A 15890-nucleotide genomic window follows, 5' to 3' on the forward strand; every position below is an offset into this window, starting at 1 on the left:
CATCTGTTTTGTTGATCCTGCTACATGAATTATAATACATCTGTAGGCTTCAATCCCATATGATTGGAAAAGTTGGCAACAGATTGGCAATAATGTTATATAGCAGGATCTACACAGCAGAACAGATTGCATGGGATATGGATGAAATTGGAGTGGTTTTTACTGAAGTGGCATCAGAAACTGAATCTATACACATCATGCCACAGAAAATGGCCAGATAGAAGAAGTCACCCATAGTTTCAGAATCTATGTGTATGATTCTGTCTGTGTGTGTGTGTGTGTGTGTGTGTGTGTGTGTGTGTGTGTGTGTGTGTGTGTGTGTGTGTGTGTGTGTGTGTGTGTGTGTGTGTGTGTGTGTGTTAGAGGTTGTTAGTAATCTAAGTCCAGGTTAAGGCTGATTCCACTCTCTTCCCTCTGTGTGTAGATGGTCAGAAGAAGAGGATATGTTTTCAAGTCACTCTAAGTACAGTAACATCCCCAAATGCATGGAGGCTTTCCAAAAACAAATACAATTAAATATTACATAATATAAGTTTAAAGGCTTGCACGGCTTCCAAGGCTGGCCTCTTCCCAAAATTACATGTTTTTTTATTTTATTTTATTGTGTTTATTTTTTCTCTGTTTCAGCCTCAATTTAGTTTGGAAACTGAGGAAGGGGTCATGAAAATGACTGGCTTGCGAACGCATTTGGCCCGTGACATTTTTAGGATTAAAGAACTCCCGCCCTATTTACCCTGTCACTCATAGGGGGTGGGGTTTGTTTTGCAGATAAAGTGGACGAGGTGTCACCTTCCCAGAATGCCGTGGACATGAAGGTGGCCACCGTTAAGCCACGCCCCTCCAGCCGCTGTTTGGTCACGCCTACTGACATGAATGTGAGTTACTCCACACAGTATAATATATGCCATTTAGCAGACATTTCTATCTAAAGCATGGTCTTGATCAATACTTAGTGTGTTGTGGACATGTTAAACTCTAACCCTACCCAACTCTGGTTTACAGTCCATGTACGACCGCCAGGGGGGTGTGGCAGTGGTACCACCCACCATGCCAGGCAGTCCTAGAGGGGGGGCATTCCTGGGCATACTTGCCAAGGGTGGCACCATGAGGAGACAGAAGTCCATAGGTGTGTGTGTGTGTCTAATGTATGGCCCCACTCTAGTCTACACTATGATGACCGTTTCCAGAGAGTAACTGGCTTCATTAAGTGTGATGTGAACAAATTAGAGTGATCCACTTGCCAAATTGTGCTCTGAGGCGACATTATTATAACCCATTACCCATACGCTGAAACCACAGTCTATGATGAAGCAAAAGTATTCCATAGAAACTAATTCTATCCATGTTCCATCCAATTCATCACGCCACTCAGAGCCAATAGTAGCCCAAAGGCAGGTCGGTGTGTTATGACTGCACTAGCTTCAGTAGCTAGTAACTTCAGTATATGCAGTAGCTTGAGCATCATTTTATAATATTTTGGAACATAGAAGGCAATCCTCACACCTCTGACCCATAGGCAACTTTCTAAAACTGATTACAGAATTTAAAGAGTTAAGTGAACTATCCAAAAAATGTATCTCGATAAGAAAGATGAAATGGAATAGAATCACACATGTACAATTGACAGATCTCTCTATCTCTCATTCTCTCACTTTACTTCTCTCTCTCAGGTATAACAGAAGAGGAGAAGACGCTCCTCACCCCTCCCCCACTCAAGTTCACCCGCAGCCTCTCCATGCCCGACACGTCCGAGGACATTCCCCCTCCCCCGGCCATCTCCCCCCCGTCTCCCCCCTCCTCCTCCAACTCTCCATCCGTCTCCACCACGCCACGGGGCTTAGGCACCAACCGACCGGGCCTCACCCTCAACTCCGCTGGAAAATGTTCCAACACCACTATCCTTGGCAACCGCACGGTAGATGTAGGGACGCTAAGGCGAGGTTATCACCGCCAGAGCTCAGAACAATACGATAGTAGAAGCCGAGGACGGGCACCGGTGCCCGAGAACCCGTACTCGGAGGTGGGCAACAAGGCGCTGTACGTGCCTGCCAAGCCGGCGAGGAGGAAGGGCATGCTGGTCAAGCAGCCCAATGTGGAGGACAGCCCAGAGAAGACCTGCTGTGCCCCGCCCTCAGACGCCATTTCCATGCCGACCACACCCACTGAGAGGACCTTCTCGTCCATTCCCATCCCCACCATCATCGTCAAGGAGCCGTCCACCAGTAGCAGTGGAAAGAGCAGCCAGGGCAGCAGTATTGAGATCGAGCCCACCACGCCCGAACACCCACCCTTAACACCCGGGGCAGGGGGCAGGGGGCTGAGGCCTGAAGACCCCATTGTCAACAACCCCTTTGCGGCTGCCATCGCAGGGGCAGTGAGGGACCGGGAGAAGAGGCTGGAGGCGCGGAGGAGCTCGCCCGGCTTCGTCTCCACCGACATGGGGGATGAGGACTTGGGAGACCAGGCCCCGCGCCTATGCCAGTCCAAGTCTATCGACGAGGGCATGTTCAGCAATGACGAGCACCTGCAGAGGATAATGGCTCCCCCGCCGGCCTCCACCCTGCTGCGGTCCCAAGAAGGGGGTGACCGTGGGGGTAACGTGACAGACTTCAACACCCCTGAGCCCACCCAGGTGGTGAGGGAGCCCCTGACCTCGCGTACCGGCCAGTACCCCAACCTGGACAGCCCCGTCAGTCTCCCGGCCACTCCGCCCAAGACCTACAGCTCCAACGGAGGAAGGGACTACCTGCACCCTGTCACAGGTAAGGCCCTGGACCCTAACTCGCCCCTCGCCCTGGCGCTGGCGGCCCGGGACAGAGCCATGAAGGAGCAGACACAAACGACCATGGCAATGCAAGCCCCACCCCCTTCTCAACCTCAACCGCTCCCCAAGAGCGATGGCCCCCAGTCCCTCCCTCCCAACTCCCACAAACCTGGCCTCAATCAGCCCCTCTTCATCGATACCAAGCTCCGCTCCAACACCGAGGCAAGCTTCGCTACCTCCACGACAACCCTGGGGCGAGGCAGAGTGGTAGGCCTGAAGAGGCAGATGACGGAGCAGAAATACGAGTCGGATGGAGCAAGGGAGGAGAGGCAGCAGGCGGAGCAGGATGGGAAGAGCATACAGATCGACGTTGTGGACACGTCACAACTGCAGAAAGCTGCCGGGCTGCTGATGGTGCACACCAAAAACAGCCCAGAGGGGGAAGACAGGGGGCAGGAGAACACACCAGCCCAGGACAACAGCATCCCCAGTGAACTGAGAGACCCCAACCAGCCAAACCCCCCCACCAACAGTCACAGTTCCATCCCCCTGCCCCCTGTGCCGCGGGGGAAGAGCATCACGGCTGGGGGGTCGGTGGACGAGCCAGTCAAGCTGCCCTTCCGCATGCCCCCTCCCCCGCTGGCCTCGGTGGACATCGAGGAGGTGGAGGAGTTTGTCTTCTCCGAGCCCTTGCCGCCGCCGCTGGAGTTCGCCAACAGCATCGACATCCCTGAGGACCAGGCAACGGCCATCGCTGAGTTGCTCAAGCAACGAGACCAAGAGAGACGCAACGGTATGGGGGACAGGGGGCCAAATCCACCCCCATACTACACCCACGCCCCGCCCCCTGTCGGCCAGTTCCGACGGGGAAGCGGGATGTCCAATTGCGTGCCCCCACCCTCCTATCCCCCTCCGCCCCCCGACGGTGGCTTTGAGCAAGGTGTCACTGACTCAGGCATCGAGGAGGTAGACAGTCGCAGCAGTGGAGACCCCCATATGGAGACTACCAGCACAATTTCCACAGTTTCCAGCATCTCTATACTGTCGTCGGAGGGCGGGTACAACAGCGCCCTAGAGAACACTTCTATGGTCTATACTGATGGCCAGGCTTACCTCGATGACCGACCCCCCGTTCCCCCCAAGCCCAAAAACAAGCCTATCATCAACAAGAACACTGCACTTTACCACGACGTCCTCATAGAGGAATCCCTGGACTCCTTCGGGGCGCCCCCTCCTGTCCCTCCTCCTCCACCCGGGTCCATGTCCCCCCCGGACCTCCCCAGGACCCCTACCTATCGGTCGTCCAAGCTGTGGGGCGAGCCCCCGGAGCTAAGGAGCCCACCCACGTCCGACCCCAAGGCCACGGTTATCAACGAGTTGAGCTCCATCTTATCACAGATGTACCGGCCCAAACCGGGGGACTCCTTCGACTCACCCACCACAGGGGCCATGGGCGGCTTTGGAACTAGGTAACACATAAATCTACCTTACCTTTGACCTTTAACACTTACGCTGACACATCTCACCTTTGACCTTTAAACAAACCCCCTACCCTCATCTCCAAAGAGCCAAGCTGCGGGCATTAAGAATATTAGATGGTCTATATCTTCTCTTTTTATATATCCATTTGTTGATCAATTATTCCCTCTAAAACAGCGAGAGAATGAGCTGATGTGTTGCTAAGACAAACCAATAGTCATTTGGGAACATAAGCCTAGCTAGCTACTGTCATCTTTGTAACGTGCTACTCTAGCCCAAGGTTTTCCAGAATCGGTCTTCAATGTCTTCGGTGTTACTACTCAGCTGATTGAAATAGCCAACTCATCATCAAGCTTTGATTACTTGAATCAGCTGTGTAGTGCTGGACCAAGTTTGCTCTAGCCCATCCTCTCGTTAGTAATTCCACTTTCTGGTATATTTCCTCAGTTAGCCATAATGATGCAGTTAGGGGATACCCAAGACACCTGCTACTGGGTCATTCCACCAATAGAGTGCCTTTTGGGTACTGTAGTTTGGTAAATAAGTAAGAACGTTTTTATTAAATTTGTATTTCTAATTTTAACATTCTGTCATAAGGAGTACATGTTCAACTTCATAAAAAAAGGTGTTCCCATCTCAAGAAAAACAATTGCTAGAGTAAGTGCCAATTAAAATAACATGGTTGACCGTATCTGGGTTAAATATTTAATCTTAAATCAGCTATAAATTCTATGTGAGAATGCTATTCATTGACTACAGCTCAGCATTCAACACCATAGTGCCCTCAAAGCTCATCACTAAGCTAAGGACCCTGAGACTAAACACCTCCCTCTGCAACTGGATCCTGCACTTCCTGACGGGCCACCCCAGGTGGTAGGCCACCCCAGGTGGTTAAGGTAGGTATCAGCCTCGCTGATCTTCAACACGGGGGCCCCTCAGGGGTGCGTGCTCAGTCCCCTCCTGTAATCCCTGTTCACTCATGACTGCATGGCCAGGTACGACTCCAACACCATCATTAAGTTTGCCGATGACACAACAGTGGTAGGCCTGATCACCGACAACGATGAGACAGCCTATAGGGAGGAGGTCAGAGACCTGACCGTGTGGTGCCAGGACAACAACCTCTCCCTCAACGTAAACAAGACGAAGGAGATGATTGTGGACTACAGGAAAAGGAGGACCGAGCACGCACCCATTCTCATCGACGGGGCTGTCGAGCAGGTTGAGAGCTTCAAGTTCCTTGGTGTCCACATCACCAACAAACTATCATGGTCAAAACACACCAAGACAACTGCTTGGCAAACGACCCCAAGGCAATGCAGAGGGTAGTGCGTACGGCCCAGTACCTCACTGGGGCCAAGCTTCCTGCCATCCAGGACCTCTATACCAGGCGGTGTCAGAGGAAATCCCCAAAAATTGTCATTATTATTTTTCATTAGTTTATTTAGTAAATATTTTCTTAACTATTTCTTGAACTGCATTGTTGGTTAAGGGCTTTTAAGTAAGCATTTCACGATAAGGTCTACCTACACCTGTTGTATTCGGCGCATGTGACAAATGAAATTGTATTTTATTTTATACTAATAAGCCTTCTGCCACCATTACTTCAACTATGGCATCAACCTTATTGGCAATGGCCAGAGCTCCTGCTGGCACTTCATGTTTATGCTCCCTCCTCAATCAGACCATTGAAAACTCAGTATTTCTGCCCATTTGACAAATTGGCTAGTGCCCTTTTATGGAGGTCCAACATAACATACACAATGCACGCATGACCTATAGCATATACAGTGGGGCAAAAAAGTATTTAGTCAGCCACCAATTGTGCAAGTTCTCCCACTTAAAAAGATGAGAGAGGCCTGTAATTTTCATCATAGGTACACTTCAACTATGACAGACAAAATGAGGGAAAAAAATCCAGAAAATCACATTGTAGGATTTTTAATGAATTTATTTGCAAATTATGGTGGAAAATAAGTATTTGGTCAATAACAAAAGTTTCTCAATACTTTGTTATATACCCTATGTTGGCAATGACAGAGGTCAAACGTTTTCTGTAAGTCTTCACAAGGTTTTCACACACTGTTGCTGGTATTTTGGTCCATTCCTCCATGCAGATCTCCTCTAGAGCAGTGATGTTTTGGGGCTGTTGCTGGGCAACACGGACTTTCAACTCCCTCCAAAGATTTTCTATGGGGTTGAGATCTGGAGACTGGCTAGGCCACTCCAGGACCTTGAAATGCTTCTTACGAAGCCACTCCTTCGTTGCCCGTGCGGTGTGTTTGGGATCATTGTCATGCTGAAAGACCCAGCCACGTTTCATCTTCAATGCCCTTGCTGATGGAAGGAGGTTTTCACTCAAAATCTCACGATACATGGCCCCATTCATTCTGTCCTTTACACGGATCAGTCGTCCTGGTCCCTTTGCAGAAAAACAGCCCCAAAGCATGATGTTTCCACCCCCATGCTTCACAGTAGGTATGGTGTTCTTTGGATGCAACTCAGCATTCTTTGTCCTCCAAACACGACGAGTTGAGTTTTTACCAAAAAGTTCTATTTTGGTTTCATCTGACCATATGACATTCTCCCAATCTTCTTCTGGATCATCCAAATGCTCTCTAGCAAACTTCAGACGGGCCTGGACATGTACTGGTTTAAGCAGGGGGACACATCTGGCACTGCAGGATTTGAGTCCCTGGCGGCGTAGTGTGTTACTGATGGTAGGCTTTGTTACTTTGGTCCCAGCTCTCTGCAGGTCATTCACTAGGTCCCCCCGTGTGGTTCTTTTGATCATTTTGACCCCACGGGGTGAGATCTTGCGTGGAGCCCCAGATCGAGGGAGATTATCAGTGGTCTTGTATGTCTTCCATTTCCTAATAATTGCTCCCACAGTTGATTTCTTCAAACCAAGCTGCTTACCTATTGCAGATTCAGTCTTCCCAGCCTGGTGCAGGTCTACAATTTTGTTTCTGGTGTCCTTTGACAGCTCTTTGGTCTTGGCCATAGTGGAATTTGGAGTGTGACTGTTTGAGGTTGTGGACAGGTGTCTTTTATACTGATAACAAGTTTAAACAGGTGCCATTAATACAGGTAACGAGTGGAGGACAGAGGAGCCTCTTAAAGAAGAAGTTACAGGTCTGTGAGAGCCAGAAATCTTGCTTGTTTGTAGGTGACCAAATACTTATTTTCCACCATAATTTGCAAATAAATTCATTAAAAATCCTACAATGTGATTTTCTGGATTTTTTTTTCTCATTTTGTCTGTCATAGTTGAAGTGTACCTATGATGAAAATTACAGGCCTCTCTCATCTTTTTAAGTGGGAGAACTTGCACAATTGGTGGCTGACTAAATACTTTTTTGCCCCACTGTACATAATGTCAGAGGCTTAGCTAGCATTGTGGATTTAGTTAGCCATAGCTATCATTGTAGTTAGCACATAGCTAGTGCAGCATTGTGGCTAACATTAAATGCACAATTCAGAGGACTTAGCTAGTATTGCAGCTGAAAACATCTAAAACAGGGCACAACAAAAATAATTTTGCTAGCATTGGGCTAAAGCTAACCATATCAGTAGATATAGTAGATAAGGTAGTTCCATGAATAGTGCCTTTTGAGCCCCTTTTGATATTTTAAAGTAGAACGTTTGAACCAATATTGAATTTTTTGAAATCCTGTTATATTAAATAAAGTGTCCTTTAATATAAACCACATGGAGAATTCAATACATCTGATTTCTAATATAAATTAGCATTGTCCACCGTCATAATTTTCCGACTTCTAGGAAGATTTTAACCCACTTAACCCAAACATTTTTTGTTTTGTGGTAGAAAACTGAATGCTAGAAATGTGTTCACAATTTAATTTCTTCCATTCAATTGCCCCTTCCTGTTGCACATATCAAGCTTCCCTTCCCCCTGTCACAAAGGGATTTCCAGTCAAATCAAATATCCTTTGTCTTGATCACGTTGAGGGAGAGGTTGTTATCATAGCACCACACTGCCAGGTCTCTGAACCCCTCCCTATAGGCTGTCTCATCATTGTTGGGGATCAGGCCTATCACTGTTGTGTTGTCAGCAAACGTAATGATGGTGTTGGAGTCATGCTTGGCCATGCAGTCATGGGTGAACAGGGAGTACAGGAGGTGGATGGAGCACGCACCCCTGAGGGGCCCCTGTGTTGAGATCAGCATGGCACATGTGTTGTTGCCTACCTTTACCACCTGGGGGCGGCCTGTCAGGAAGTCCAGGATCCAGGTGGGAAAGGGCAGTATGGAGTGCAATAGAGATTGGATCTTTTGGGGTGGTATGCAAATTGGAGTGGGTCTAGGGTTTCTGGAATAACGAAGTTGATGTGAGCCATAATCAGCCTTTCAAAGCACTTCATGGCTACAGATGTGAGTGTAGGTTACCTTGGTGTTCTTGGGGCACAGTGACTATGCTGGTCTGCAGACTCGGTCAAGGACAGGTTGAAAATGTCAGTGAAGACATTTGCCAGTTGGTCAGTGCATGCTCGGAGTACACGTCTTGGTAATCCTTCTGGCCCTGCGACCTTGTGAATGTTAAACTGTGTAAAGGTCTTACTCATATTGGCTACGGAGAGCGTGATCACACAGTCGTCCGTAACAATTGGTGCTCTCGTGTATGCTTCATTGTTGCTTGCCTCGAAGCGCGCATAGAAGTAATTTAGCTCATCTGGTAGGCTCGCGTTACTGGGCAGCTTGCGGCTGTGCTTTCCTTTGTAGTCTGTAATAGTTTTCCAGCCCTGCCACATCCGACGAGCATCGGAGCCGGTGTAGTAGTATTCAATCTTAGTCCAGTATTGATGCTTTGACTGTTTGATGGTTCATCGGAGGGCATAGCGGGATGTCTTATAAGTGTTCGGGTTAGAGTCCCACTCCTTGAAAGCGGCAGCGCTACCCTTTAGCTCGTGGGGATGTTGCCTTTAATCCATGGTCTCTGGTTGGGGTATGTACGTACGGTCACTGTGGGAACAACATCATCGATGCACTTATTTTTGAAGCCAGTGACTGATGGGGTGTACTCCTCAATGCCATCGGAAGAATCCCAGAACATATTCCAGTCTGTGCTAGCAAAACAGTCCTGTAGCTTAGCATCTGCATCATCTGACCACTTCCGTATTGAGCGAGTCACTGGTACTTCCTGCTTTAGTTTTTGCTTATAAGCAGGAATCAGGAGGATAGAGTTATGGTCAGATTTGCCAAATGGTGGTCGAGGGAGAGCTTTGTATGCGTCTCTGTGTGTGGAATAAAGGTGGTCTAGATATGTATATGTAACATGCTTGTAGAAATTAGGTAAAACGGATTTAAGTTTCCCTGCGTTGAAGTCCCCGGCTACTAGGAGCGCAGGCTATGGATGAGCATTTTCTTGTCCACGTGACTTAAGAGGTCCAGACAACTTTTTGGTAAAGAATACAGTGATGAGTAATAAAACTGTCTCCTGTGATAAAATGAAGGGCACTATGAAAAACAGCATCCAGAGGTTGAAGAGTACAGGCAGCTGCACTTTGATAAATAGTATCCACATAATCAAGAACAGGTAAAGGTTGACTGCACAATCGCCTAGAGAGAGACAAGATACTTTTCTGTTACCTCTGAGAATTTAATTGAAATACATTTCAATTCAAGAATCTGTATTTATATATTGGCGTGTGTTAGGTTTTTATTTTGACAGATAGTACAAGAGGGTTCCCTGTAGCTTTGAGGTCTTTCTGGGAACTGTTGGGTCTAATAGATTACTGAGTCCTCAGTGTTTGACTATGGAATGTGTTAGAGCCAGAAGGGAGAGAGTGGCCTATATAGCTACCTGGTTGGGGCGAAAAAACGATCCACCAGCCTAGTGAGTTACTTCTCCAGTGTTTGTATTTTATTTCTCTTTAGGCGGTAGATCAGCTTTAATATTGCAGTATACTGTGGCTTGTACCAATGTAATTGTTTGCATCATTTCCAATCGCCCATATATATATATATATGTATATATACAGTAACAGTCAAAAGTTTGAAAACACCTACTCATTCAAGGGTTTTTCTTTATTTATACTATTTTCTACATTGTAGAATAATAGTGAAGACATAAACTATGGAATCATGTAGTAACCAAATAAGTGTTAAACAAATCAAAATATATTTTATATTTGAGATTCTTCAAAGTAGCTCCCTTTGATTTGATGACAGCTTTGCACACTCTTGGCATTATCTCAACCAGCTTCATGAGGTAGTTACCTGGAATGCATTTCAATTGACAGGTGTGCCTTGTTAAAAGTTAATTTGTGGAATTTCTTTCCTTCTTAACGCGTTTGAGCCAATCAGTTGTGTTGTGACACAAGGTGTGGTTTTCAGAAGATAGCCCTATTTGGTAAAAGACCAAGTCCATATTATGGCAAGAACAGCAAAAAGAAATGACAGTTCATCATTACTTTAAGACATGAAAGTCAGTCAAGAATATTGCTTGGGCCAAGAAACACGAGCAATGAACATTAGACCGGTGGAAATCTTTCCTTTCGTCTGATTAGTCCAAATTTGCGATTTTTGGTTCCAACTGCCGTGTCTTTGTGAGATGCAGAGTAGGTGAACGGATGATCTCCACATGTGTATTTCCCACCATAAAGCATGGAGGAGGAGGTGTGATGGTGTGGGGTGCTTTGCTGGTGACACTGTCTGTGATTTATTTAGAGTTCAAGGCAGACTTAACCAGCATGGCCACCACAGCATTCTGCAGCGATACGCCATCCCATATGGTTTGCACTTAGTGGGACTATCATTTGTTTTTCAACAGGACAATGATCCAAAACACACCTCCAGGCTGTGTAAGGGCTATTTGACCAAGCAAAGTGATGGGGTGCTGCATCAGATGACTTGGCCTCCACAATTACCCGACCTCAACCCAATTGAGATGGTTTGGGATGAGTTGGACCACGGAGTGAAGGAAAAGCAGCCAACAAGTGCTCAGCATGTGGGAACTCCTTCAAGGTTGTTGGAAAAGCATTCCTCATGAAGCTGGTTGAGAGAATACCAAGAGTGTGCAAAGTATCAAGGCAAAGGGTGGCTACTTTGAAGAATCTAAAATGTTAAATATATTTTGATTTGTTTAACACTTTCTTGGTTACTACATGATTCCATATGTGTTATTTCATAGTTTTGATGTCTTCACTATTATTATTTTATTTATTTATTTTTTATTCCACCTCTAACCAGGTAGGCTAGTTGAGAACAATACCTCATTTACAACTGCGACCTGGCCAAGATAAAGCAAAGCAGTGCGACAAAAACAACAACACAGAGTTACACATAAACAAACGTACAGTCAATAACACAATAGAAAAATCTATGTACAGTTTGTGCAAATGTAGAAGAGTAGGGAGGTATGGCACTAAATAGGCCATGGAGGGGAAATAATTGCAATTTAGCATTAATACTGGAGTGATAGATGTGCAGATGATGATGTGCAAGTAGAGATACTGGGGTGCAAAAGAGCAAGAGGATAAGTAACAATATGGGGATGAGGTAGTCGTGTGCTATTTACAGATTGGCTGTGTACAGGTACAGTGATCGGTAAGCTGCTCTGACAGCTGATGCTTAAAGTTAGAGAGGGAGATTAAAGACTCAAGCTTCAGTGATTTTTGCAATTCGTTCCAGTCACTGATAGCAGAGAACTGGAAGGAAAGGCGGCCAAAGTAAGTGTTGGCTTTGGGGGTAAACAGTGAAATATCAAATCGAATCAAATCAAATTTTATTTGTCTGCTGGAGTGCGTGCTACGGGTGGGTGTTGCTGGGGTGACCAATGAGCTGAGATAAGGCAGGGCTTTACCAAGCATAGACTTATAGATGACCTGGAGCCAGTGGGTTTGGCGACGAATATGTAGTGAGAGGCAGACAACGAGAGCATACAGGTCGCAGTGGTGGGTAGTATATGGGGCTTTGGTGACAAAACGGATGGCACTGTGATAGACTGCATCCAATTTGCTGAGTAGAGTGTTGGAGGCTATTTTGTAAATGACATCGCCGAAGTCAAGGATCGGTAGGGTAGTCAGTTTTACGAGGGTATGTTTGGCAGCATGAGTGAAGGAGGCTTTGTTGCGGAATAGGAAGCCGATTCCAGATTTAATTTTGGATTGGAGATGCTTAATGTGACTCTGGAAGGAGAGTTTACAGTCTAACCAGACACCTAGGTATTTGTAGTTGTCCACATATTCTAAGTCAGAACCGTCCAGAGTAGTGATGCTAGTCGGGCGGGAGGGTGCGGCAGTAATCGGTTGAAGAGCATGCACTTAGTTTTACTTGCATTTAAAAGCAGTTGGAGGCCTCGGAAGGAGTGTTGTATGGCAATGTAGAAAATAGTAAAAATAAAGAAAATCCTTGAATGTGTATACACAGTATATATATATTAGATTTTTTTACCCTAACCCTACCACCCCTTCCCTAATTGGAGTAGACTAATGTACAACAATACTTAGCCTTCTACTTCCAGGTTATACATACTATGTACATTTTACAGACACAATATATTTTACATTAGTTATCTTTTTTTGTTTGTTTGTTTTTAGTCCCACCTTCCAGCTACCCTCAACCCCTCCCATATATATCTGAAGACCATTTATTTTTTCAAATTGCCATATATTTTTCAACTGTGCTGTGATGTTTCACAAAAGTCCGGAACCTTTCTATTTTCATAGTTTCTACAGATTGTAAATTAAAGATACATTTTTTTAGTATTATTATATTATTGATTGACTATGACTATGACTTTTCAAATCAACCAGCAGTGCTGTTTGCAGAGTTAGCTCCAGGTAATTCTTCAGCCATTCCTGAACCTGCAACCAAAAACAAGCATATGGCCAGTACCAAAACAAGTGATATAATGATTCTGTCTCTTCACAGCAAATCTGCAGAGCTATTATGGTTGTATCTCCCATGTATATGACATTCTATTGGTTGCAAGAATTTTGTATAATAATTTAAACAAACAAAATTGAAGTGTTGAATCCAGCGTTGTTTTGTGTATCAGTTCATAAACCATGTGCCATGGAAAATCTCTTCCCAACTATTTTGCAATCTGTTTGGTTCATATGTATTTTTTTGGTCCTTAAAAATCAATTTTCGCCTAAAATGACATACCCAAATATAACTGCCTGTAGCTCAGGCCCTGAAGCAAGGATATTCATATTCTTGGTACCATTTGAAAGGAAACACTTTGAAGTTTGTGGAAATGTTAAAGGAATGTAGGAGAATATAACACATTAGATCTGGTAAAAGATAATACCAAGAAAAAAATAGGAAAAAATTGTACCATCTTTCAAATGCATGAGAAAGGCCATAATGTATTATGCCAGCCCAGGTGCAATTTAGATTTTGGCCACTAGGTGGCAGCCGTGTATGTGCAAAGTTTTAGACTGATCCAAGGAACCATTGCATTTATGCTCAAAATGTTCTATCAAGACTGCCAAAATGTGCCTAATTTGTTTATTAATAACTGTTCATGTTCAAAATTGTGCACTCTCCTCAAACAATAGCATGGTATTCTTTCACTGTAATAGCTCCTGTAAATTGGACAGTGCAGTTGGATTAACAAGAATGTAAGCTTTCTGCCAATATCAGATATGTCCATGTCCTGGGAAATGTTCTTGTTACTTACAACCCTCATGCTAATCACATTAGCCTACATTAGCTCAACCGTCCCGCAGGGGACCCACCATTAAATTAAACTGGTATACTTTTTTATTTATCACAAATTTCTTTAACCAATTTTGGTCTTTATTGCAAGGTCGACAGACAAGTTCCTTACCTTCTCCCCCTTCCACTTGCCTCCTCCATTTTTGCGGTAATGCTGCAATCAGTTGGTTGTAATTTTGGATAGAGCAGACATTTCCATATATTTTTGCTTAACTGCATGTGTGACATAACTCCACCAGTCTTATTTATGATATAATTTACAAAGATTATACAGTTGTCTTTTTTCATTCAATTTTATATTTTTTTATCGATTAGTATATTTGAGTTTAACCATAATATTTGTTCTGTCGTTTCTGGTGGATTAAAGTGAAATTGCAACCAGCTTTCTATGGCTTGTTTTTAAAATAGTGGTATTTTGGAGATTATTTATTTTTCAAATAATGGATAGTGAGAGGTTGTAATCTGAATAAAGGGAAAAAAGCCATTCTTGAACACGGGGTAAGCCATTCTTACTAATCTGCTAGAGAACCAGTTTGGATTTAAGTATAGCTTTTGTTTGACTGAAGCCTTTAGTGAAAGGTCAAATGCTTTAATATTTTATAATTTCTGCCCTCCGAGTTCATATTCATTACATAAATATGCCTGTTTACTTTTGTCTGGCATGCTGTTCCAAATAAAGTGTAATATATTTTGCTCATATAATTTAAAAAACAAGTCATTAGGTGTAAGCAGGGCCATAAGTAAATAGGTAAACTGGGATATGACTAAAGAGTTAATCTGGGTGATTTTTCCAAAAATAGTCAGGTATTATCCTTTCCATGGTAGCAATATTTGATCTAGTTTTGCTAACTTTTTATTAAAATGTATTTTAGTGAGATTATCTATTTATTTCAGGATATAAATACTTCTCCAGTGTTTGCAGATCTGTTTGTTAACTAGGCCTATCCCTCCAATGGACTGACCAGAGCTTCCTTCCACTATATTGCTTACAGCTGGTTCGCCACATATCTGCAAACACAGAAGAGATAAGGGCTAAGGAAAGGTTGGAGGTGAGGGAAGAGTCAGGTGTTTGGAACTGGCGTATTCTATCCATTTCAAGCTGATTGGAATAAGTTGGACCAATGATATTGACCGAGTTTTCCATAAAACGTGTTTTCTGGAAAACAGATTCATTACATAGTGTAGGTTAAAGGGAAAGATGGCACTGTATAGTACAGCCTGAGGGAAGGAGCGAGATCATATAGAACACTTGAAGTGAGGAAGCGTGTGAGGGATTAGATAGCAGAAGGGGCAAGGTGCCCTGTAGCTGAGCACATGGAGCAGATGGATATGAAAGAGAGGGTGGCCTATATTATCTGTCCCTCTCTCTCTCTGTCTCAGTCTCGGGCCTTCCATCTCTCTTTATGTCTCTGTAGCTTTCTCTCTCAGTTTCTCTCCCCCCCCCCCCTCTCTCTGACAGGTTCATAAGATACAGTCTCTCTCCGTCCTAAGCGTTCAGCACAGCAGAACCAGCCCAGATGAACGCCACTACATGAAGGATTTGCTCTTTCTCCTTTTTAGCATTCTTACATTTTCCCCCCTTCACTTTATCCCTGTCTTTTAGGTTCGCAGATTAGTGCGCCAGCGAACAAACGGGGTTGCCTAGCAACGAGTTGACGAGAGCAGCCTTGAGGCCCGCTGGAGTGATGTCAGTCCGATTATAGTGTGGGGTGGGGTGGGGGGGGGGGGGGATAACCCTCAGTAGAGTTCAGTGTCATCACAGTGTGCACATCCACATCATGTGCAATATCTTTTGCTAGGCCACGGTTTACATAACATTTCAGAGTGGGTGATTGTGTGTGTGAGTGCATGCAGGCATGCGTGCATGTGTGAGGGTGTGTGGTGAGATGGAGAAAGAGTCTCATGACTGTTTTTTGTGTGTGCATTCGTGTGTATATGCGTGTGTACAGTACAGTATATC

The 15890-nt window shown here is 44.8% G+C and overlaps 1 protein-coding gene across 1 annotated transcript in view; it reads left to right on the forward strand.

The window, feature by feature from the left end:
- LOC139563292 (SH3 and multiple ankyrin repeat domains protein 2-like) overlaps positions 1 to 15890 on the forward strand; it is a 176423-nt gene that overhangs the window by 150675 nt on the left and 9858 nt on the right. The window contains exons 20-23 of the mRNA XM_071381847.1: positions 425 to 463; positions 769 to 875; positions 1003 to 1126; positions 1671 to 4233. Of these exons, the coding sequence (XP_071237948.1) occupies positions 425 to 463; positions 769 to 875; positions 1003 to 1126; positions 1671 to 4233 (2833 nt within the window). The remainder of the gene's footprint in view (positions 1 to 424; positions 464 to 768; positions 876 to 1002; positions 1127 to 1670; positions 4234 to 15890) is intronic.

The sequence above is a fragment of the Salvelinus alpinus genome, chromosome 33 (genome assembly GCF_045679555.1).
Source record: "Salvelinus alpinus chromosome 33, SLU_Salpinus.1, whole genome shotgun sequence".
Taxonomy (NCBI): domain Eukaryota; kingdom Metazoa; phylum Chordata; class Actinopteri; order Salmoniformes; family Salmonidae; genus Salvelinus; species Salvelinus alpinus.